The 26,865-nt window shown below is 40.5% G+C and overlaps 1 protein-coding gene across 1 annotated transcript; it reads right to left on the bottom strand.

The window, feature by feature from the left end:
- Positions 1–266: 266 nt before the first annotated feature.
- On the bottom strand, positions 267–19,629 carry GJD4 (gap junction protein delta 4). The gene is made up of 2 exons (XM_088463178.1): positions 19,566–19,629; positions 267–1,309 (listed from the first exon to the last, which is right to left on the bottom strand). The coding sequence occupies exons 1-2, from the start codon at positions 19,627–19,629 to the stop codon at positions 267–269; spliced, it is 1,107 nt and encodes a 368-aa protein (XP_088319304.1).
- Between the last annotated feature and the right edge of the window lie 7,236 nt (positions 19,630–26,865).

The raw sequence follows: 26,865 nt of genomic DNA, 5'->3' as shown, positions 1-26,865 counted from the left end.
AACTCCAATCTATCTGGAGATAACCAACGCTCATAAAAACTTGTTGTTACTTGATCAGTAAAAGATAAATGGCAGAAAATTAACTGAATTGTTTGTCATTTCATTTACCCTAATTCAACGACATGGGCATATTTATTTCTTTTTCTAATTTTGTATATATTACATCATCACACATGAACAAGCATAGAGTGCAAAGGATAAAAACACAAATATTTTTTTCATGTAAAGAAACAAAAACAATGAGCAGACATTAACGTACATATGTTTTAGACCCACTCTGATTTTTTATTTTTGGGTGATGGATTTTTTTCTGGTTGAGGTGAATCCGCCAGTTTTGGATTGCTCCAATTCTCTTTCTTACACTTTGGTTGCCTGTGAGTGAGCAGATGATGCTCGTTTCCAAGTGAATTATTTCCAGTTGACGTCACGCTAACTTGCCAGGAACAGGTTTTATTGCTGTTCGCATTCACATTAGACTTTCCCATATCTTGATGGGAACCTTCAGTTTGAAATGAAGCAGTTTCTCCTTCATAGGAGGGGAGAGAATGGGAGTCGCCTTTGTTTTGCTCACCTATTTTCTCAAGGTTGCCGGTAGGACTGTCGGGATACATGGCCATTTGATCAGGAGTCACAGCTAGCTTTGTATGAGGAGAATCAGAACAGCAACCACCTTTTAGAGAATCATTTTCAAGAAGCAGCAGCTGTTTTTTAATCTTCCGAGAATGTCGCCTTCTATGACATACACAAATCAGGTCCACCAAACTCAGAATCAGAGATACTGCTTCAGTTCCCCAGATAAAAATCATCATAAGGGTTTTTTCGGTTGGTCTGGAGATGTAGCAGTCTACATTGCTGGTGCAAGGAGGCTGAGAACAATTGAACCTACTTGGAACTAAAATTCCAAAAAGGAAATATTGCCCAACACCAAAGCCAACGTCTAATATAGTTCTCAGCACCACATGAACAAGATATGCACCAGAAAAATTGAGTATTTCCATTTGTAAGCCCACGCCATGATAGGTAGAGGAGTTACTTTTTCTGCAGTGGTCATTTGCACTTGTCATATATGTCATTACTTTGTGCAAGACATAGACACTGAACAGGGCATAGGGTAAGAAGACCATCACAGTCTGAATAAGCCAGTATCTCATATGGGACATGGGGGAGAAAATATCATAGCACACATTGGAGCACCCTGGCTGTAACGTATTGCAAATGAATCGCTCCTGTTCATCCTGATAGAGTGGGTAACCAGCAAGGATAACCATAACCATTCTTAGCAGGACCATTAAGGTCAGCCAGATCTTCCCTGGAATGACAAAGAAAGCTAATGTGGATGTCATCATTAATAACAGTCTGTGTCAAGTAATACAATTACAGGTTGAGTCTCCCATATCCAAATATTCTGAAATACGGAATATTCTGAAGTACAGAATTTTTTTAAGCATGACTGAGTTAGTGAAATCTTTGCTTTTTGATGGTTCAATGTACACAAACTTTGTTTAAGGCACAAAATTATTAAAAATATTGTTTAAAATTACCATCAGGCTGTGTGTATAGGGTGTATATGAAACATAAATGAATTTCATGTAAGTACACAAACTTTGTTTGAGCCACAATATTATTGAAAATATTGTATAAAATTACCGGCAGGCTGTGTGTATGAGCTGTATATAGAACATAAATGCATCCTGTGTTTAGATTTGGGTCCAATTCCTGAGATATTTCATTATGGTATGCATATATTCCAAAATACGGAATATTCTGATATCCAAATTCCCCTGGTCCCAAGTATTTTGAATATGGGAGACTCAACCTGTACTATTATTTGTTTTCTACACAACTCTCCCATGTTTACCACACAAATAACCACAGTGGCATCAAGTTCTCCACTAGTTCTCCATTAGTTATCACATTGGTACTCCTTTTTGTTATTTCACAGAATATGATTACCCGCTCAAATTGCTTCCTTTGTACCATTTCTTATATTTAATAACTCTCCTCTGTGTAGTGTACACTCAAAGTGGATTTGGCTCAAAATAAAATAACTTATTATAGAATTATATATGAGATACAGGGGCTGTTGCCAGGAGGATACTATGCCAGTTTAAATAGCATATATTGATTTTTTTTATTAAATGTAATCTCTTTTTATTTATCATTTGTAAAGATGTATACATCACAAATATTAACATACACAAAAAAAATTGTTTGAAGAATCAACAATTCAAATATTTGATTTTGATCTGCGCATGCTCAGAAATTAAGTACACGCATATGCAGCCATGCAGACCCGCACTCATTTTGAACATATCCAATTTTGTGACTAGAAAGGCGGAACGGGGAATGAAAGTGGCATTATCAATTAGGCAATCTTCAATAAGGGCATGTTCATGCAAATAGGTCTCTTGTAGGCCAGCAGTTACGTGCATATTCACCTTTTTGGAGGCGTATCCTTTGCGCCTGCTACAGGGCAGGAAAAAAGTACACACTGAACTTGAGAACTTGTTGTAAACTAGGAGCATTTGCTGCCAATGGGTTGTGTCTTGAGATGTGTACGGCTCTGCATACAGTATGTGCGGAAATACTATTTTTTGCATGCACTTTTTTTTAAATCAATTTATACCCAACTCCGCATCAGCCCCACAGTATCTATCCATACATAACTATATGGGTAGGTTTTGACAAGTGAGCAAAACAAGAAAGAAAAAAAACTCTTTGTGGGGGCACTCATATGATTTTCTATTTAAAAATTATATTTTTATTTGAAATACATTAAAAACAAAAATTATACATAAACACACAGAAAAAAAAACCTTTTTTTATTGTCCTCCTTAGATGGACAGTAAGGCAAATACTTCTTATATAATAATAGGAAAAAAATTCTCAGAAGAATAGTCCTTTCTATTTGGGCGAAAATATTTGTTAACAACATTGCTCTAATGCAGGTGCTTTCATATATGGTAATATGAGGCCCAGATAGTTAATTACTTTGTTTAAAATACAGCACTATACGCACAGGTAACCAAAAACGTTATTCTCCAGAAAAGACGTACCAGGAAACCTGAGTGAGACACAGGTAAACTTAATCTGATAGCACAGTGTTGTCAGATATTGCATTTCCCATTAACATATATGATAGTAGTCACGTTATTCCTTTTTTGCCAAAAAAACAACAATAATAGTAAATTGTAGAGTCTGAAAAGGTTTTATAATAAAGATAGCAGGTACAGATATCAATCATATTTCCTTTGACGAGTTAACATGCAATTCCAAGGGTATAAGAAACATGCAAATTCAGAGGGATAAGAGCCTGCCTGTGTACACATATCATATAACAATGGCAATAATATCAAACACATGACATGTTTACCAATCTTAAACGTCTGACATAGTATGAGTTTTCCATTTGAATTCTCAGTGGTATCAGATTTAAACTTATTATGTGTTGTTTAAACAGCAACATAATTAGACATATTATCCTTCTGGTCAGGGAGTGTCTGACATCCTGGCAAAGAAATTCAAATAATGGTATACTTATACCCACAGAAAAAACTACTACCGACTGTGTAGTCTCTGCATATATTTGTACATTTCATACAATTTTACACAGTATTATACCTTCTGGTATATTCAGTATACATATCAATCAGATTGTCTAGAATAGCAAACTGTGTCTCTAGTACTATAGGTCTGCAGTTATAGCAGTACCAGGTTTTCTGGTCCTAGTAATGTCAATAATTGCTACTTCTTTGAATACAGGTTCCATACATGTTAATAACACTCTTGATTATCTCCCAGGTATCTGGTGTAATATGAGTGTTGGTAAGCACTCTATTGGAGGAGTATCTGACACCTATGGTCCAGCTACTTCTGCTGCTTTCCCGTGTTGATACTAGTCCAGGGAACGAAAGGTGAGAGAGCAGCTGGTAGGGCAGATAGAAGTAAAGTGTAGAGGCGTTTCTGCTTTCAGGATCCGCTTCCTCCCCCCACCCTGGTGTTCAATGACATTGCAGGGAGGTTAGGAGTTGCCTATCCGAAAGAGAGAGCGTTGAAAGAAGAGTGTGTACCTGCATAAAAGTGTGGTGCTGCAGTGGGCTCATCTCTAGCCTGGTTCTTGCAATGGCAAGTGCCTGATGCCAGGACTCGTGTGTGCACCACGAGTACCCGGAAACTACGTATGACGTGCGTTTCGCCCTCTGCTGGGCTTGATCACATACAGTCTCTTGTGCATTGCCTAGATCCTAGGTTATATTGTAGCGTGCAGCCAATCACAAGCTGCATATACCTGATTGACAGCTTATAGTTCCAATCATGTAATCCAGCTGCCCTAAGCCTATCATGTTCTAGATCTCATGATTCACAGTTTCAATCTCCAATTAGGAAGTGGCAAAATCTTCCTGTAAGTTAAATAAGAAAGTAAATCATATGTTTTTATATCCATATGAGTACAAAAATACTTCATGTAAAATTACATCATATTGCCTTGAACATAATAAAGTTCTTTCAAAAGGGCTATCTTTTTCACCCTCAAAACACTTTGAAAGATTTCAGTGGGAAAAGAATCTCCGTTTTTTTTGGAGAAAATTATCATTAGCAAAATATCACGCCAATAATAAGAAAACCCACAATGATATTCCATCACAGTTGGGGAGAGAGACAGCCCCATCTGAATTGGAATCCTCATCTGTGAATACAGATATGCTAACTGAGGAAGAACTCCAGGCACTATATATCCTAGAAGAACTTGATGATACCAGAGAGGATAGAAGTGAACAGAACAAGAACCGTCCCATATGTAAAAAACCATCAACATTTTTTCCACAAGACAACCTATGCCCGGAGGTGAGGGTCTTTATGAATTTAGTATCCTGAGACTTGGATGCTATGCAACAAAGAAAGAAAAGATTTAGACCCAAATATGATAACTTAACTAGAAAAGAAAGGGAGCCCATCCAAGATATTAAAACATGGAAAGATGTGGTTATCAAACCATCTGATAAAGGCGGAAACATTGTGCTATGGCCAAAAAACCTATATATGAAGGAAGCATGCCATCAGCTAGATGATACTGATTGTCATAAGAAATCTATTTTCAATCCAAATGACAATACAGTTATCATATATTCCATGATCATTAAGAAATCATACAAAGATGGTGTCATCACTAATCAGGAATATCAATATTTTAATATCACAAACCCCAAAGTTCCAACCTTCTATCTACTTCCAAAAACACACAAAAACTTAAGGGAACCTCCAGGCCGACCAATAATATCTGGTATAGGAAGTCAGAGAAAGCCATATACCAAGGACACAACGGATGTGCTTAAAACAATTATGTCAAATTGGAAGATAATCAACTCCTGGTGAGTATAGATGTAGAATCATTATCTACATCTATAAGACACTCTGATGGCTTAAAAGCCATAAAATACTTCCTCATGATGGAAGAATACAATGAATTTCACAAATGTCTCATCAAACTCTTGGAGTTTATTCTTTACAATAACTACTTTACATTTGACTATGCATACTACATACAAGTTAGAGGAACAGCTATGGGGGCAGCAGGTGCCCCACATATGCCAACCTCTTCTTGGGATGGTGGGAGCGGGAACACGTCTTCCATGAACGCCATGATCAACAGACCCAAAATGTTGCAATGTGGCTTAGATACATTGATGATGTGTTTATGATATGGGAAGGGGACGTGGAATCCCATAACACTCAATTGATGATCTACACATGAATAATCTCAATTTGAGATTCACATATGAGGCCAGTAAAGAAAGGATCTCTTTCCTAGATCTGATGATTTATAAAAATGAAAAAAGCATGCTGGGAACAGAACTATTTAGAAAAGAAACTGCCACTAACAGCCTCCTACATTGATCTAGATCCCATTTCTCACACACAGTGGCAAATATACCAAAAGGAGAATACCTCAGAGGAGAAATTGCTCCAACGACAACACCTATAAAAAGATTGGTGAGGAACTCTCCAGGAGAAAAAAAGATCGAGGATATAGTGGCAGATCAATCAAAAAAGCGAGTTCAGAGTTGGATAAAAAAACATGAGATTCCTTAATCTTTAAAGCAGATAAAGAAAAGAACAAGAATACAACAAATCAGATTCGATTTCTTGGAAATTTCTGCACAGAGTGGAGAGAGATTAGATTGATCATACAGAGACACTGGTCCAGAGGCGTGCTGGGCCGGGGGGCAGGGGGCCATATGCCCCCCGGGCCGATGCACTATTGAATGATTTGGGCCGGCAGCAGTGGCCACATTCACTGTCAGGGAAGCTTGAGCATGCAGGCAGGCAGGCAGAAGCTGTCAATCACCAAACAGTGCAGGAGGTAGGACCCTGCAGCTGCTTAACCCGGAGATCAGAAGCTCAGGAGATTGGACCAATGGGAGACTGTTCTCTCCGAATGTGAGGGAAAACAGACTGCAGGAGTGTAAGGTCAGTGTGTGTGTGTGTGTGTGGTGTGACAGTATTGCAGAAAGAGTGTCAGTAAAGTCATTGTGTGTGTGGTGTGACAGGATTGCAAAACGTTTCTGTAAGGTCAGTGTGTGTGTGTGTGTGTGTGGTGTGACAGGATTGCCAAAACAGTTTCAGTAAGGTCAGTGTGTGTGTATGTGTGGTTTGACAGGACTGCAGAAAGAGTGTCAGTAAGCTCAGTGTGTTGTGTGTATGTGTGGTGTGACAGGACTGCAGAAAGAGTGTCAGTAAGCTCAGTGTGTTGTGTGTATGTGTGGTGTGAAAGGACTGCAGAAAGAGTGTCAGTAAGGTCAGTGTGTTGTGTGTGTGTGTGTGTGTGTGTGGTGTGACAGGACTGCAGAAAGAGTGTCAGTAAGGTCAGTGTGTGTGTGTGTGTATGTGTGGTGTGACAGGACTGCAGAAAGAGTGTCAGTAAGCTCAGTGTGTTGTGTGTATGTGTGGTGTGACAGGACTGCAGAAAGAGTGTCAGTAAGGTCAGTGTGTTGTGTGTGTGTGGTGTGACAGGACTGCAGAAAGAGTGTCAGTAAGGTCAGTGTGGTGTGACAGGACTGCAGAAAGAGTGTCAGTAAGGTCAGTGTGTGTGACTGGACTGCAGAGAGTGTGTGTGTGTCAGAGTATGTATGCTGCAGCTACTGTACATGTGACTGTAGACTCTGGTCTTTAAAAGCCTCAGTCTCACAATGAAAGCACCACACATAGGGGTATATGTATGATAGCGGCAGTTAACGTGCCACTGTAAGAACATCTCATCGGCCGGAGAGGGGGAGCGTTAACTCCCCCCTCCGGCATTACCCGCAATAGACAACAGCGCATCAGCCTAGTGCCAATGCGCTGTGTCTCAGTCCCGGCCGGCTCCACTGAGCATGCGCGGGATCTCACAAGTATCGCGAAATCCCCGCGTGCAGCCGGCAGCCGCCGCAGCAGGGACAGCGCTGTCGCTGCTGTGGGGATAGGACAGCGCTAGGCTGTAGCTGTCGATAACGACAGCTACAGCGGGACGGACTATCTGACCGTTCGTACATGGCCCAGGCTATCGGCGCTGCTATCTTGTAGATAGCAGCGCCGATAATGACAGGGGGGCATAGCGCCTCTGTCATTTACCGCCCAGACCCCCGATCATACATCGTGGAGAAGCGGTATCAGCGCACCTAACGTGTGCTTATACCGTTCTGGGCTTCATACATCTCCCCCATAGCTAGCTAGGAGGACAGATCAAATGCCTTGTGTCTTGTGAACTATTTTTTTTATGTATTACAGTGTATAGTATACTGAGGCATCATAAGCATGTGCATCCAGACTCCAAATGTGGAGGGGAGGAACCAGTGTGGGTGCCCGAGAAAGTAGTCTGGGAGGAACAAAACATACTCCCCTGAGTCCCCTCCTAGCGCAGTTGATAAGGTAGGCTGGAGGCAACTTTTCATAACATGTAGTACCGCTGCACACTTTACTCGGGAATTGTACCTTTCTTCAAATTTCCCTTGCCTCCACTTCCCTGTGTCCCCACCTTCAGCTTCTGTATGGCTGGAGTGTGGGTGCAGATAGCCAGCTTCTGCAGCCAGCAGCACTGCAACCTATTCTGAAAGCAGCAGAGCAATTGTTAGATGCCAGCGCCTGGTGGTGCCTGTGTTGTGTAAAGGTTTCCTGAGCTCAGCTACGCTGTTCTTGGTATGTCCAACTCTGCACCACACCACTGTGGGGGCACCTTCCCCTCCATACAACATGTCCCACCTGTAGTCCCGCATACCCTAATGTGTTGAATAACATTATATTTATGCAGTAGATAGTGTAGGCTATTACTATGCAGGTTCCTGATAGGCCCAAATTGTGGGTGTACAGTATCTGGCACTATCAGCTCTCCAATCAGCAGTGCATCGCTTATGCTGGGCATACACTGCCAGATAAAATGTCTGTCAGACCGACAGACATTTTATCTGGCTGCCTGCCAGCCGCAGCTGTTGCCGGCATACACTGTGAGAGAAATCTCACAGTGTATAGCCCGACATCCGCGCTCCGCCCCCGGGGGAGGAGACATTTCCCTGTTCCTTCCGTAGGAAGGAACACAGGAAATGTCTGTCTGTCGGCCGCGCTGGGCATACACTGCCCGATGCGGCCGACAGTTACCGGGTAAATATCGCATCGGACGGGCATGCTGGACAATCCAGCATGCCCGACCGAGCAATTTTTAACCCTCGGTCGCCCGCATACACGCTGCAATTATCGCGGCGATCCGCCGATATCGGGCGGATCGTCCCGATAATTGCAGAGTGTATGGCCAGCATTAGTCTGGGGATGAAGTTTGGACTGACAGCATGACAGTGAGTGTAGCAGTGGGTAGGGGGTGATTGAAGTCACTGTGTGGATGGGGGGGCGACAGATAGCACTGCATCTGGGCACTGAGGTTGGTAGGCTGCTCATGGGCCAGTGTCGTGTGCTTGCCCCCCAGGCTAAAAGTTGCCAGCCAGCCCCTGCACTGGTCCATATTATTAATGGATCCTGACCTCTCCTAAAAGCTCAAAGAAACAGTCTCAATGAGCAGGAGAAGGTCCCCTAATTTACGAGATGAATTAGTACAGAGCCATTATACTAGAACATCACCAAAGACACCTTTGAGAACAGGTACATATCCCTGCGGAGATGCAAAGCCTGCAAATACATTCTTAAGAACACTGTTATGGATAAATATGGAAACACAATTAAAATCAAAGAATTTATCAACTGCAAGGCAATTAATGTAGTATACTGTATAACATGTTCATGTAACATTAAATATGTCAGCATGACATCAAGAATGTTGAAACAAAGAGGTCTGGAACACATAGGCTCAATTCACAATGCAGCAAAGGATCTTCAAAAATGTAACCAATAACAACAGTCGCTAAACATTTTCATTTCGAACACAAAGATACTTATGAAGACCTACGTATCTTTGGTTTGGAAGGAATACATCTGGGAACAAGAGGAGAGGACATCATGAAGGAACTCCTGAAAAAAGAGAGTATGTGGACTTTCAAATTAGCAGCATTATCCCTAGGAGGACTTAATGAACACATATATTATAGTGTCTTTTTACCAAACTGATTCCACTTGATTAGAACCTATTCGTTTAAACTTAAGAATTCTTGAAACTTATATTTACTTATCCACATATGCACATTTACTTATCCACATAAGACAAAGGCACTTTTGATGGGAAATCAATTTAACTTTTATTATTAATGTTGTGATTTTATACATTTATTGTAGATTATAGATGCAGGTTTTCCTTTCCACATGTGTGTATACGTTACGTGCACATGTATAAGTGCATGTGTGAATGTACGTGCGTGGGTATGCCTGTGCACATGTTAGGCACGTGTATGTATGTATGTGTATGTACATATGGATATATATGTATATGTGTATGTAAATTAGGGGTGTGCACCGGCAACTTTTCGTGTTTTGTGTTTTGGTATTGGATCAGGATCTTTCTTCGTGTTTTGGATCTGGATTGGTTTTGCCAAAACCACCATTCCATGTTTTGGGTTCTGGGTTTTGTGTTTTGGATTTGTATTTTTTTGAAAAAAGCATAAAAACAGCTAAAATAACAGAATTTGTGGCTTTTTCTGCTCCTATTCTATTATTAATCTCAATAACCTTAATTTTCACTTATTTCCAGTATATTCTGAACACCTCACACCTCACAATAGTGATTTTATGTCCAAAAGGTTGCACCGAGGTAGCTGGATGACTATGCTAAGCGATACGACTGGGCGGCACAAACACGTGGCACATCTAGGAGTGACACTGAGGTGGCAGACACGATGACAGTTTGAAAAACTAGGCCCCAAACAGTACATAATCCAAAGAAAAAAAAGAGGTGCAAGATGGAATTGTCCTTGGGCCCTCCCACCCACCTTTATGTTGTATAAACAGGACATGCACCCTTTAACAAACCAATCATTTCAGCACCAGGGTTTGCCACACGACTGTGGCTGAAATGATTGGTTCGTTTGGGCCCCCACAAAACAAGCTGGCAATTAATCTGTCCCTGCACAAACTGGCTCTACAGAGGCAAGATGTCGTCCTCATCCTCCTCATCCACCGATTCTTCACCCTCTTCAGTGTTGTGTACATCCTCATCCTCACAGAGTATTAATTCGTCCCCACTGGAATCCACCACCACAGGTCCCTCTGTACGTTCTGGAGTCTGGTCTCCCTGGAAGAGTTGATAATTCATTTTTATGAACATCATCTTCTTCACATTTTGTGGAAGCAACCTCCTACGCCTTTCGCTGACAAGGTTCCCGGCTGCACTAACACTCTTTCAGAGTACACACTGGAGGGGGGGCAACTCAGGTAAAATAGAGCCAGTTTGTACAGGGGCCTCCGAATTGCCTCTTTTTCCTGCCAGTACAGGTATGGACTGTCTGACATCCCTACTTGGATGCTGTCACCAATGTAATCCTCCACCATTCTGTATGTGGTAACAGTATCATATGCAGTGACAGTTGACATGTCAGAAATAGTTGGCACGTCCTTCAGTCTGGACCAGATGTCCAAACCGGCCCTTGATTTATGACACAGGCGCACGCTTGGCGCTGCTGCTGTGTTGATGCACGTGCGGCTACTGCGCATACATTTCGCACACAAACACAGAAAAAAAAGAATTGTTTATTTTTTGTGGAGCGCACTTTGGGGGTTACACCACCCTTTAACAGACTTATGGGACACAGGCGCACGCTTGGCGCTGCTCCTTTGTTGATGCACGTACAGTGCACACAATTCACAAACACAGAAGAAAATGTTTTATTTTTGTTGGAGTGCACTATGGGGGTTACACCACCCTTTAACAGACAGACGCACGCTTGGCGCTGCTGCTTTGAGGATGCAGGTGCGGCTACAGCCCACACAATTCACAAAGACAGAAAAAAAAGAATTTTTTATTTTTTGTGGAGCGCACTTTGGGGGTTACACCACCCTTTAACAGACAGACGCACACTTGGCGCTGCTGCTTTGAGGATGCAGGTGCAGCTACAGCCCACACAATTCACAAAGACAGAAAAAAAAGATTTTTTTATTTTTTGTGGAGTGCACTTTGGGGGTTACACCACCCTTTAACAGACAGATGCACGCTTGGCGCTGCTGCTTTGAGGATGCCAATGCGGCTATTGCACATACATTTCACACACAAACACAGAAAAAAAGATTATTTTATTTTGTTGGAGCGCACTTTGGGGGTTACACCACCCTTTAACAGACAGACGCAAGCTTGGCGCTGCTGCTTTGAGGAAGCACGTACAGTGCACACAAATCACAAACACAGAAGAAAATGTTTTATTTTTGTTGGAGTGCACTTTGGGGGTTACACCACCCTTTAACAGACTTATGGGACACAGGCGCACGCTTGGCACTGCTCCTTTGTTGATGCACGTACAGTGCACACAATTCACAAACACAGAAAAAAAGAAGATTTTTTTATTTTTTGTGGAGCACACTTTGAGGGTTACACCACCCTTTAACAGACAGATGCACGCTTGGTGCTGCTGCTTTGAGGATGCACATAGAGTGCACACAATTCAGAAACAGAGAAGAAAATGTTTTGTTTTTGTTGGAGTGCACTTTGGGGGTTACACCACCCTTTAACGGACAGAAGCACGCTTGGTGCTGCTGTTTTGATGATGCACGTACAGTGCATACAATTCACAAACACAGAAAATAATTTTTTATTTTGTTTGGAGTGCACTTTGGGGGTTACACCACCTTTTAACGGACAAGCCAGCCGGCCCTTTACTTATGACACAGGCGCATGCTTGGCGCTACTTTGTTGATGCACGTGTGGCTACTGCGCACACAATTCACAAACAGAAAAAAAAACATTTTTTTTTGCAGTGCACTTTGGGGGAGCACCCCTGATGCACAGATCACCCCCTGGACAACACTACAGCACCCCTCTAGGACTACAGCCTTTATGGGACACTGCACAACACAGTCCAGCCAGCCCCTATAGACTTTGGAGTGGACACAGCCCCTATGGACAACTGACTGCACAACACAGCCCAGCCAGCCCCTATGACAGCAGCACAACACAGCCCAGCCAGCCCTTATGGACAACAGCAGCACAACACAGTCGAGTCAGCCCCTATGGACTGAGTGGTCACAGCCCCTATGGACAACAGCAGCACAACACAGCCAGCCCTAGCTCCCATCCTCCCTCTTCACTGTAGACACCCGTAGTGAGAAATGGCGCCGACGTGGGGACCTTTTATTGAATCCAAAACCCGCAAGATCCGGAAAGCGGGATGATGATGTTTTGCCTCGATTTCAGATCCGAGTCAGGCAAGAAAAGTCGAGCCTGACTCGGATACGACTCAGATCAGGGGGGCTCGGGGGGGTTTGGATTTCAGAAATCCGAACCCGCTCATCCATAATGTAAATACATGTATATTCTTTTCCCTTATAATATTGAGCACCAACCTTTCCCCCTTCTTCAGTATATTTTTATACTATCATTTTATTTTTGGGGTAAAGAATAGTGTTTTTCCACACCTTATCACACATTCACTAGTCTATCTCTTCACTCTACTTACTGTATATACTCACCTTACCGTTTTATATATTTTTTTTTTATATATATATTTCTCCCTCTGTAAGTCACTCTTTAGCTCACAAAATCACACAATCCTTAACAAATATGTACATAGTTTTTCCTGATATATTCATATAGTTATATAATATAACTTTTTAATATAATAATTTTCTTATATATACCATATAATTAAGTTTTTCAAACAATTTCTCATCACCAAGTGTGTTGTAATAAATCAGAGATGCAGGTGTTCACTTCTGTTGACACTATTTTTGAACATACAAAATATTAGATATGATATGCAATCATAAATATTGACACCATATTAGAACGGCTATATACTCATATCAATCATCAGAATTTTTATTCATTTATTTAAATTTATTTCTGTTCATTTTTATTTTTATCCAGATAAACGAGATGACTTTGATACCTCCTGATTGGAGATTGTAGTAGTCATGGCACATGTGTGTGTATGTGTGCGTGTGTGTATATATATACAGTCAGGTCCATAAATATTGGGACATTGACAGAATTTTCAGATTTTGGCCTCTATTCACCACCACAATGGTTTTGAAATGAAACAAACAAGATGTGCTTTAACTGCAGACTTTCAGATTTAATTTGAGGGTAATTATATCCAAATCGGGTGAACAGTGTAGGAATTACAACAGTTTCAATATGTGCCTCCCACTTTTTAAGGGGCCAAAAGTAATGGGACTATCAACTCAAAAGCTATTTCATGGACAGGTGTGGGCTATTCCCTCATTATTTCATTATCAATTAAGCAGGTAAAAGGTCTGGAGTTGATTCTAGGTGTGACATTTGCATTTGGAATCAGTTGATGTCAACTCTCAATATGAGATCCAAAGAGCTGTCACTATCAGTGAAGCAAGCCATCATTAGGCTGAAAAATGAAAACAAACCCATCAGAGAGATTGCAAAAACATTAGGTGTGGCCAAATCAACTGTTTGGAACATTCTTAAAAAGAAAGAACGCATTGGAGAGCTCAGCAACAAAAGACCCGGAAGACCACGGAAAACAACTGTGGTGGATGACAAAAGAATTATTTCCCTGGTGAAGAAAAACCCCTTCACAACAGTTGGCCAAATCAAGAACACTCTCCAGGAGGTAGATGTATATGTGTCAAAGTCAACAATCAAGAGAAGACTTCACAAGAGTGAATATAGAGGGTTCACCACAAGATGCAAACCATTGGTGAGCCACAAAAACAGGAAGACTAGATTAGAGTTTGCCAAACAACATCTAAAAAAGCCATTACAGTTCTGGAACAACATCCTATTGACAGATGAGACAAAGATCAACTTGTACCAGAGTGATGGGAAGAGAAGAGAAGGAAAGGAACTGCTCATGACCCAAAACATACCACCTCAGCAGTGAAGCATGGTGGTGGTAGTGTCATGGCGTGGGCATGTATGGCTGCCAATGGAACTGGTTCCCTTGTATTTATTGATGATGTGACTGCTGACAAAAGCAGCAGAATGAATTCTGAAGTGTTTCGGGCAATATTATATGCTCATATTCAGTCAAATGCTTCCAAACTCATTGGACAGCGCTTCACAGTGCAGATGGACAATGACCCGAAGCATACTGCAAAAGCAACCAAAGAGTTTTTTAAGGCTAAAAAGTGGAATGTTATGCAATGGCCAAGTCAATCCCCTGACCTGAATCCGATTGAGCATGCATTTCACTTGATGAAGACAACACTGAAGGGAAAACAAGCAGGAACTGAAGACAAGCAGGAACTGAAGACATTTGCAGTAGAGGCCTGGCAGAGCATCACCAGGGATGAAACCCAGCGTCTGGTGATGTCTATGCATTCCAGACTTCAGGCTGTAATTGCCTGCAAAGGATTTGCAACAAAGTATTAAAAAGTGAAAATTAGATTTAGGATTGTTTAGTTTGTCCCATTACTTTTGGCCCCTTAAAAAGTGGGAGGCACATATAGAAACCATTGTAATTCCTACACCGTTCACCTGATTTGGATGTAATTACCCTCAAATGAAATCTGAAAGTCTGCAGTTAAATCACATCTTGTTTGTTTCATTTCAAAGCCATTGTGGTGGTGAATAGAGGACAAAATATGAAAATTCTGTCAATGTCCCAATATTTATGGACCTGACTGTATATATATATATATATATATATATATATATATATGTATACCATGTATAAGATGTAATTTATATTAAAACAAAGTTTACAACTTATGTTTGCTATTTAATAGAATATATAATGTCCAAGGCATGATGATGTAATTTTACATGAAATATTTTTGTACTCGTATGGATATAAAAACATATGAATTAGATCCTTATTTAACCTACTTGAAGATTTTGGCATTTTTGGCGCGTGCGCAAGCCCCGGAGCGAGAGAGAAACTCTCTCGCTCCGGAGCTCACTACAAAAGGGCCGGCTGTCGATGTTGATAGACAGCTCGGCCCGTTTTGTAAACGGCGCGGGGGGGTGGTTTCACAAACTGAGGCATTCCTGAAGGAACGCCTACCGTTTTGTGGGCGGCCGCACTGACATCAGCAGTGATGTCAGTGTGGAGGTTCCTGCTCGATCAGAGCAGGAAGCTCCCTGGGGCTTGTGGCTGCCGAGACCCAACCTTAGGGTCTCGTTGCAAGCCCCGATGGTCGCAATGGTCTTGACCATCGCGACCATCACCCTGGTCGGTCGCTAAGCTGTGGGTTGGTTATTAACATGTATGGAACCTGTATTCAAAGAAGTAGCAATTATTGACATTATTGACATTACTAGGACTAGAAAACCTGGTACTGCTATAACTGCAGACCTATAGTACTAGAGACACAGTTTGCTATTCTAGAAAATCTAATTGATATGTATACTGAATATACCAGAAAGTATGATACTGTGTAAAATTATATGAAATTTACAAATATATGCAGAGACTACACAGTCGGTAGTAGTTATTTCTGTCGGTGTAAGTATACCATTATTTGAATTTCTTTGCCAGGATGTCAGACACTCCCTGACCAGAAGGAAAATATGTCTAATTCTGTTGCTGTTTAAACAACACATGATAAGTTTAAGGGGTCTATTTACTAAGCAGTGTTAGGAGTCAGAGTGAAAAGTGATAAGAAAGTGATAAGGTGCCAGCCAATCAGCTCCCAACTGTCATCTCACAGGCTGTGTTTGAAAAATGACAGTTGGGAGATCATTGGCTGGCACCTTATCACTTTCTTATCGCTTTTCACTCTGACTCCTAACACTGCTTAGTAAATAGACCCCTAAATCTGATACCACTGAGAATTCAAATGGAAAACTCATACTATGTCAGACTTTTAAGATTGGTAAACATGTCATGTGTTTGATATTATTGCCATTGTTATATGATATGTGTTCACAGGCAGGCTCTTATCCCTCTGAATTTACATGTTTCTTATACCCTTGGAATTGCATGTTACATCGTCAAAGGAAATATGATTGATATCTGTACCTGCTATCTTTATTATAAAACCTTTTCAGACTCTACAATTTACTATTATTGTTGGTTTTTAGCAAGAAAGGAATAACGTGACTAATATCATATATGTTAATGGAAGATGCAATATCTGACAACACTGTGCTATCAGATTAAGTTTACCTGTGTCTCACTCAGGTTTTCTGGTACATGTCTTTTCTGGAGAATAACGTTTTTGGTTACCTGTGAGTATAATGCTGTATTTTAAACAAAGTAATTACCGTATATACTCGAGTATAAGCCGAGTTTTTCAGCACAAAAAATGTGCTGAAAAAGTACCCCCTCGGCTTATACTCGAGTGAAGTGTAGCGTTGACCGGACGGAGTTCGGTCAGCGCTACACACTGCCAAACACACAGCCGCCGGAGCCAGCAGCTGTGTGTTTGCTGTAATCAGCAGCCGCTGAGAGTCTGTCAGACTACCAGCTGCTGCCATTTCCCACACTAGGCTTATACTCGAGTCAATAAGTTTTCCCAGTTTTTTGGGGTAAAAGTAGGTACCTCGGCTTATATTCGGGTCGGCTTATACTCGAGTATATACGGTAACTATCTGTGCCTCATATTACCATATATGAAAGCACATGCATCAGAGCAGTGTTGTTAACAAATATTTTCACCCAAATAGAAAGGACTATTCTTCTAGGATATGTTTTCCTATTATTATATAAGAAGTATTTGCCTTACTGTCCATCTAAGGAGGACAATAAAAAAAGTTTTTTTCTGTGTGTTTATGTATAATTTTGTTTTTAATGCATATCAAATAAAAATATCATTTTTAAATAGAAAATCATACAAGAGTGCCACCACAAAGAGTTTTTTTTCTTTCTTGTTTTGCTCACTTGTCAAAACCTACCCATATACTCTATAGATACAAGCCCTGGGGAGCACCACCGACAACACAAACATATAAAACTAGGTACTGTTCCATCCTAAATTCTTTAGTACTGTTGGTATATATTATGTGATAACTAATATTCATCATATGATTAAGTTTGGTGCAGGTTTTTCTCCTTTCTTTGACCATACATAACTATGTAAGCGATTACTCAGTATATGTACACACTTACATTCTCATTCTTACTTGACTGGAAGCTGTAATGATGAGCTCTCTCATAGGGATAAATTCAGTTAGCCTGATGAGCCTCTGTGCGTACTTTCGTGTAATACAGTAAATGAAACCTCACTTATTTCTGCTTGCACATCAATGGCAAGCAAGCAAAAACATACATGGATTTACTACCCTAATACCTCGCAAGTGGTGTGATCATGTGATGTTCCACTGGAACCTCGCATCTACTTTAATCGGACACAGAGTGTTTCCTTGTATGATGAGACCAAAAATAATAGAATGCCAAAAGTGTAAGAAGTAAACAGTCCCCCCACCCCCAAAAAAAAAGAGGACTACAATTTAAATTAAATTCAGTGAGCTGTCTATTCATTGATTTAAGTGCACTCCCTGGTGACAAAATCAAGATACCCAGAGTGCCCCTTATCAGAACACCAGGGGATGCTTCATGAATTTAATCTTCCTGGGGTTCTACTGTTTTAAAGCCCAAATTGAAACCCACTCTGAAAGGAGGTGTGACCTTGGGAACCAATGAGAAACCATACTAACGAATATTGCAGCATTTTATTGGTCCTTCAGCCCACAAACACTCTGCAGACATTTGTAAACAATTAACTTAAAATATTTGAGGGTGCTCTACCATCGAAAGTGAGGAGGTTGAGAAAATCTTATTAAATAATAGTTAAGATTGCTAGGTTTTTATTTGGACTGTGGGAAGCTTGGCCCCCGATAACTTCAACTTTAGATGGTATTAGCCATAGTAACCTATAGGAGTCAATGTCCCTGCAAGACCATATTGATACACTCACCTATGAATAATCTGTAATTGTTTTGATATGTTGCGATATGATATTATACTTATCAGGACAAAAATTTCAGGGGGTGATACATCAGTGTCTACATTTTTGACCAGTAAGGGATGACAAGTGGTAAAATGTGAGCTTCACATACTTGACACATCATATAAAGTCCTCTTTGGCAGTGAATGTCACCTGTTTCAATTTATACCTACCATTAGTACTACATTATGTGATCAGCCAAAAATCAGAAAAGCCCTTTAAGGACAGGTAGGGTAATAGATTTACCCTTCTCTACAACATATTACATACTAAATTATTCTGGTTCATTCCCACTATATTGAGGTTCATGCTGTAATTTAGACCTCATTTTACAAAATATACAGTATATATTATATATATATATATATATATATATATATATTTTATTTTTTTACTAAAATGGAAGATACATTTCAAGCAAAAGCAGATGAAAAGAAAAGAGTGGTGGGACTTTAAACATATATATGATGTAAAAAGGTTATTCTTGAGAATAAATGAATTGAAAAATAATAGGTAGACTACAAGAATTTATAGTATGATATGTAATAAACTGAATTTTATTTATCTGATGCATCTAGTGCTGCAATTATCTGGATGTGGTTTAACTGTATTGACACACTATCCTTAATTAGTTTCCAATAATTTATCTGCCATCTGCATCCTTTCATTCTGTTAAAATATTCAACTTAATTTAAATTTAATTTAAGTTTATTACATAACCTATTATTATTACCATATAAAGCTGAAAAATTGTATTATATATAAAATAAATACAATAAAATACCAGATTAAAACTGTGACATTTGTATTCAGTGACAATAGTCCACATAACCGATCAGCTTTTAGGTAACTACATTAATAAGTTAGTTTACTAGCTTCTTATATTGTACATGTCTTTCTGCTGTTTTACATCATAATGTATAGCAAGTAGGATAGTTAAAAGTAAAACATTCTATAGATATATGTACAAATACATCAAAGTTACATTTATAAAATAATTTGGTTAAAAGAAAGAATACATGAAAGTCTTTAAATTACTAATTAAAAATGATTAGTGCATAAAAAATATATTGCATACTTACCAATTACAGTAATATTATAGTTAAAGGTGATAATCACATATCCCACTGAGTCGAAATACTCCATTGTCACGTTAGTTCAGACTTCCACCATCTAGCAATGATTTGCAATATAAATAAAGAGAAAGAATAATGTTGTTTTGCACAAGAAAATATATCCAGCGCACAATAAACTTAAAAATAAAATTAGTTGAGGAAAGATGCTTATTGCATTCTGATGCGATGCCTTACATGAAAAGCTTGGCTCCTGCAATTGCTCCTCTTACCTCTGTGGCTAGTCTATGCTGACAACTGCTACAGGACAAAAGACATGGAGAGTCACCCCAGTCATTGTGGCTATTCTTACCACCCAAGAGCATTCCAGTATCTGAAAATTGCTGAAATATTTGTCGGAAAAAGAGATCACAACACAGAATGACACACGTCTATAAATTCCCCATCGGATACATATCAGACACTTTGCTGAAAGAGCCTTGAGTATCATGGGAGTCACACTTCCTACAGTAATTGTAGGTCTATGCTAGTGCCCATTTTAAAAGTAAGACAAATGTATTGCCACATTATATATGGTATATTTTTATAGGTGCAAATCTGGATACAAGAAACATTTTTAAATACATTTTGTTTACACATTATCATTGCACCATGTTGTGGATACACCATTTACAAAGTATAAAATTAGGTTATTATAAGTATTAATATTCAATCAATCGGAAACTGTGGTATGTGTCTCTTTAAGTGTAAGCAATTAACTGTTTTTGCAGGGTGATGTTTTATTTCTGTTATTCCACAATTTCCTCCCGATTGAAATAATGTGGGAAAATTAACAGCTTTTTTTTTTTTTTTTTTTTTTCTTAAGCATGAATTACTCTGGAATTTGTAATTGGGGGAAAAAGTGGGGATACATTGAAACAGAATTATAATGAGTGAACTAGAGACATATCTAATTCTAGTGCTTATTACAAAGAAATGTTTAATAATGTGATTTTTTTTTAAAAAGGGTTTTATTTTTAATATAAAAATGTAAGAGAACAGCTATATATTCAAGCCATACTCTCCCGACACTTTTAGCTGTGGTTGCATTCCACTAATAGAAAAGAATGCACTTCCATCCTTTCTTGCTGTTTAACACCATGCACCTGTTTTGAACATTTTAAACATAATCTGAGAAGAATGTGTCACATTGACTCGTTCCCATTAAGCCAGCCTGTAGCCATCACACCACATTCCTCAAATGCACGGATTCTGCACAAAATAAACACAAGAAAAATATTACACACATATAATAAATACAAAACTTACACGTTGCTTGTGTCTTGGGGGGGGCAGGTAATTTGTATTCTGACATGGTTTCAAGTCATAAACTGTAACTACTATAAAAATAATTAAATTAATTTAAAATGTAATCATCCTAGAGAATTTGAGAATGTTTTGATTATTTCAAAATAATTATTATTATTTGCTTTAAATTTACTATAATTGAATGTAATGCTTTAAAAATAATTGTATTAAAAGAAAATCTACAGCTTTAAGATGTACATTTTGATGCATAATGGGAATTCTAGTCATTTGTTTAAATTAAAGAAAACCACAAGACTACAGATCATGCTTGTAAATGACAATTGAGTGAATGTCACGCAGAATGAGACTCCATCCTCCCAAACATGTGTATTAATACTATAGCAAGCAATGACTCCATCATTGCTCACACTGATAGTTCTGTAAAAAGTTATTTTTCCTCTCTAAGGGCCTAATTCAGAGATGCACGTAACACCGATGTTTATGCACATCTCCAATATTTTTAGATCTGCGTATGCGCAAAAGCCGCATTGCGTTTGTGCAGAGCTGAGGCTGCAATGTTGCTCGTAGTGCACCATACACCCCAGCTTGATTGACATGCTGCTGGCGTTTGGGGGCGCTGACAGGAAGTGGTTGCAGCAGCTGATCACAGAAGCTGGCAGTGGGCGTCTTTTAACTGAAGATGCCTCCTGCGGCTTTTTCATATTTGAAGCACAGCCGCTGCGTACAAAGATGCAGCAGCAGTGCTAACTGCATCCATCTCTGAATGAGACCCTATGATGTATACTACATCAGAATTGTACTACATCAGAATTATACTCAATCAGAACTATCATGTATAGCTATGGAAAGAAGCATGGAAAACTGCTACTTTTCTCTAGGGCCAGGGCCTTAACAGGGTTTAAATGCACCCTGTTCCAGCCCCGCCCTCTTAGCATGATGTCATCGCATTGTGCAGGGAGGGCGGGATTGGCAGCACGGGTCAGTGTAGTGCTGACTTGGAGCGCCCTGAGGATGCTCCAGATCAGCTGCACACACTGGAGTGTCTAAAGGATTCTCCGGTGGTGGCACAGCAGTGATCCTGGCAGCATGGTGCCATCTATTTCAATGTGTAACTCAGGACCAATCTTATAACAATATAAATGACAAAACAGTTAAAAAAATGTAAACATATAATACAAAAAAAAAGGTAGCTAAAGGCTGCATAAATCTAAGCTACATACTGTAAGACTCTACAATTTGGGGCATAAGACGTTAATAGGAGTTTAAGGGTTAATTTGTTGCATTGTTTTTGATTGACAGTTTGTCAGTTAGGTCTAGCGGCCAATTAGGTACTGTCCAGGGGAAGGTCAGATTTATTTATATAAAGTCAGCTTGAATTTGGTTCTTCCTCTTTTGTGGAAAAAACTGAGATAAGTTCTAGCCTTGTTTGCTTTTGTTTGCTCTTCTCATCCATTCTGTCCCCTTATTTTCAATCCACAAGCTTTATTTTTCCCATCCATAGCCTCTACTTTCTTTTATTTCTTCCTTCCCCTCTCATTTTACCATCTCTTGTTCATACCTTCTCCTTTCACCATGTCTTTCCTCAGATGTTATGCCCCCACCCTTCAGACTAACCCAATTTGTTACCTTCTCTTTTCTTTTGCACCACACTGCCTTCATCCCATGTCCTCATCAGGATGGTGTCTCCCTTTCCCCAGGAGGGTCAGAATCCAATCAGCACCCATTTGATTTGCCCCCAGCCTTGTTACTGGCGCCTGTCTCCCAGGCCCTTTGCTTGCTCATCCCCTTCTCCTTGAACCTCCATCTGTGGCGCACAGTGGTATTAAACGCACACACCACTCTCCCTTTCACAGGTCCTGGCAGTCAGCAGCCAAGATGTGGCTTGTGGTAGGTACAGAGTAGGCCCTGTCCCTTGGACCACAGCAACTTCCCACTAAATTGAGCAGGGCAACAATGTGGGGTGATTAATGGGCCCTGTTAGCTCATGAAGCCCCTTATACATTGTTACAGGAATTCCCTCATTATTCAGACACCACAGGAGGTGGTTACCAGTATTAGCAAGCCCCTCCCTGCATGCACTCTTTCTGTTTCTGATGCTGTAGCTCATTCTCAGGGTGTTAACCCCTGGTACATATGGGACTGGTATGAAATACCGACAGTCAGGATCCTGGTGGTCAAAATTCCGATGCCGGGATAGTGTCAGGGTGGGATGCCGAATGCATACCATCACATATGTGTCCCAATCTTACCTTTATTATTTTAGGATTCTGCTTCCTTTGACTGGTGTCGTCTCAGAGTGGTAGATACAGTCTGGGTGTTTCTAACTCAAAGTTTTTTGTTTTTTTACCCATATGGGCTGTGTCAAGTGTAGGGAGCTCCCCTTCTGCTTGCCCTCTCAAATCTCTGCCTTGGTTTCCAGTGCCAGGTCCAGACAGGCTGCTGATGTTGGGTAAGTGCCAGCAATTGTTTCTGATTCGTGTGCAGCTTCAGTTAATAATGTGGTCAAACTTCTGAGGCAGGCGTCTCAGAAGATAACTCAGGTCCCACCATTCCATAGTCCAACTGGAACAGCACTGGAGCGACCTGCGGCGTAGGAAACCGGACTTGCTGCGGCACCTGCAGAATATCAATAGGGACAGTAAGTATGCTTTATGTATTTTAAAGATTTGAATGTGGAGGTTTTTTAGCAGTGCAGTTAAGTGCAGGTGCAGTTAGTACATAATATGGAGGAGCCATCTTCTCTGATTGTTTTGCATGCAGACATTTTGTAGACTGTAATACTTTTAGTTGGAGGGAAGAGCCATCTACTTTGATTGTTTGGCCTGTCTTTGTACGATTGGTTTAATTGTAATGTCGTGTGCATTAGTACGATACACAGTGTGAAGCAGGACACTGCTGTGCACTCACATTTGCAATTAGAACATTTATGTTATTGACTTTTTTTTTATTCTATTTTAACATTTGTGAAAAAAATCTTTTAAAATTTATATGGAGTTAACGTGTCTTTTCACATGAAGCCTACAAGCACAACACAGAAGAATGGCCCCCGTAGACCCCTCCATCCTCTGTTCCCCTCCCCTGCCAAGTCTCCTCACCTGCCCAGTCCCCACATGTGCAGAACGGGTCATGCAATCTTGCTTGTAGACCCCACAAAGACGAACTATGATCGCAGTGTGTTGTCCAAATTTCTGGGAGGAACCAGGTCAGGGTGGCAAAGGTAGAGATGGTGAGCCCAGACTTCGACCTTGGTTGCAGCACTGGAATTGCAGATGCAGCAAGGAGGTGTGTGTTTCATACAGACGCATCCTGATGCATGTACAGTTTAGCTGGATGAAATTACACAGCCACTTGTGTGTGGCTCTGCAATTACATCCATGTCTGAATCAGGCTTTCAGGTTGTAAATTGACAGGTAGGAGCAGATTGGTTGGTACTTTATCTCCATACAATTTCTCTCTGCAAGGCTTTGTACATGGTCCCTCCAGGGCCCCAAATAGGGGAGGTGGTGGGGGGGAATAGTAGGGCATGCGCCCTGGGCCCCCAATTGAGGGGGCACAATTTACACAGTCTAGGAGAATGGGACTCCCAACAACCGATGCTGCACAGTAAATGCTCATAGTAAGTATGAATAGTTACTGTGCAGCAGCGACATTTGGGAGTCCCAGTCTTCCTGAATGTCTGTGCCGGGTGGGATGTTGTTGCACATTGTATTCTAGGAGCCGCTGCAGGGGAGAGAGGGGGAGGGAGCTGAGGGGAGACAAGTTACTGCCTTGGCACGGGTGACAAAAATCCTAGTTTTGGCCCTGGATTGCCTAATTAACTGAAATGAAGCACCTTTGTATCAAAACTTGTTTTTGAAAGTAAAACAATGAGTTTAATTTGAGTGTAAAATATATTTTTTTAAAATAATAATTAAGTAGATGTTTACAGAAAGTAAAACATTTGTATTTATTTATTTTTATTTATTTAAAGATGCTGAACATCAGAGGGCGGAGGTGTGTCAGGCGTTGCAACTACAACTGAATCGCAACTAGTAGTAGTTTAAAAAACATTGACTGTTAAACAATCCTTTGATAGAGGAAGCAAGTATGACAGCTGTCAGCCAGTTGCACAGTGGATCACTGACACCATACCAGTTATGCTGGTATTAGACCTGCATCCAATATCCACCATTAATGTAGTGGGTTTTAGACAGTTGAGGTACCCTCTACAAAATTCCATATATATTCTACTTCACTAGAAAAGCAATTCCCCGCCTGTACATGGACGTTAAAAAAATGGCCTCCAAAATGCTGTTGTACCCACTGTCCACTTAACCACAGAAATGTGGACAAGCGGAAACAGGGCAAACTAAGGATTACATGACTGTGGCAGCCCACTGGGTGGGTGTATTACTGTCAGCAGCACCATCTAACAAACAGCAGCTCATTCAGAGGCAGGCTATTCTCCGTCTCACCAGCTTCACTAAGAGGCATACAGGTATCAACTTCTTAGAAAAACTCAGGGAAGTCATTGCAAAATGACTTACCCCGCTTGGACTCTCCTCGGGATTTGTGATTTCTGACAACGCCACAAATATTGTGAGAGCATTACAGCTGGGTTATTTCAAACAGGTCCGATGTTTTGTATACATGACCAATTTGGTGGTGCAGAATTTTTTGAAAAATGACAGAGCTAGAAAAATTTTGGGCCATTTTTGGTATTCAGCAGCTGCAGCACCTGCAAGAGCAGTTTAATTTGCCCTGCCTTCCAGTTCAGTCCAAGCCCAGATCCACTCCGGCTCAGTCCAAGTCTGGATCCAGTCCAGTTAAGTCCAAGTCCGGATCCAGTCCAAGCCAGGATCCAGTCCAGTTCAGTCCATGTCTAGTACCAGTCCGGTGTATTCCAAGCCTGGGTCTAATACGGTGCAGTCCAAATCTGGTGCCAGTCTGATTCAGCCCAACTTGTTCAAAGTAACTAGAGGCTTCAAGACTCATAGATTTGTTCAGAACCCTGCAACTTAGTTGGTTCTTCCGTACTCCTCCTGGTTCCTTCACCTATTTTCTTGCGCATCTCTTCCACATGCAAATAAATTTCATCAAGCCAGCATGTTTCCAGTATACAGTATCTTCTCCTACTATACCCAGCCTGAATTCACAAAAACCCACCAGTGCAACACTACATCAAAGTCCAGGGGAACTTGTAATGGTTGATTCCAGCAGGGACAAATTATTATTGTGTGAAGATGATGTACACAATGATGAGGGTGAGGATGATAATGCCAATGACATCTTGCCTCCGTAGAGCAAGTTTGTATGTAGAAATCATTGCCAGCAATGTCAGCTGCCCATTGGTAGCTTATTTTGTGGGGTCCAAACAAACCAATCACTTCAGCCACAAGTGGCAGTCCCTGTCGCTGAAGTGATTGGTTTGCTAAACTGTGCATGTCCTGTTTATTATATATGACATAACCCAAGGACAATTCCATCTTGCACCTCTTTTCTTTGCATTATGTGCTGTTTGGGACATTGCTGACTGTCTTTTTGCATAGATGCCAAACATTTTTATAGTTTATTAAACTGCCATCCTGTCTGCCACTTCAGTGCAACTGTTTCCTAGATGTGCCATGTTGGAAGTTGAACTGCCACAGCCATTGAAATCTTCAGCATGCAGTTGCTGAATGCTGAAAATGTCCAGAATTGTTTATGGCCACAGATAGCATCTCCTGCATGCCCCATTAATTAAAAAAAAAAATCTGTACCACCAAGTAGCTCCACAGGGGCAGGGACTGATGTGAATGGGAACATTTTCTCTGTAACCACTCCCCTCCTCCCTCATAAATTTGCTTCAGAATCCAAAAATTAAATTAAATTTACAAACGAACCAATCCTTCCTGCTTTTCCCTGGCCTCCACTACATACATACTCCATCTACCTCGGGCCTTTGATCTAGTTCTTGATTAATGAAAACATTCTTGGGGGTAAATTTACTAAAGTTCGATTCGGTATTCAATTTTATGAATCA

Source organism: Taudactylus pleione, unplaced genomic scaffold (assembly GCF_031769625.1).
Source record: "Taudactylus pleione unplaced genomic scaffold, aTauple2 ptg000053l, whole genome shotgun sequence".
Taxonomy (NCBI): Eukaryota; Metazoa; Chordata; class Amphibia; order Anura; family Myobatrachidae; genus Taudactylus; species Taudactylus pleione.
This window is presented reverse-complemented; position numbering and strand designations above follow the sequence as displayed.

Coding starts and splice junctions, on each gene's coding strand:
- GJD4 (XM_088463178.1), bottom strand. CDS start 19,629: ATGGAGTATTTCGACTCAGTGGGATATGTGATTATCACCTTTAACTAT. Junction 1,310..19,565: donor CTATAATATTACTGTAATTG/GTAAGTATGCAA, acceptor TTGTCATTCCAG/GGAAGATCTGGCTGACCTTA.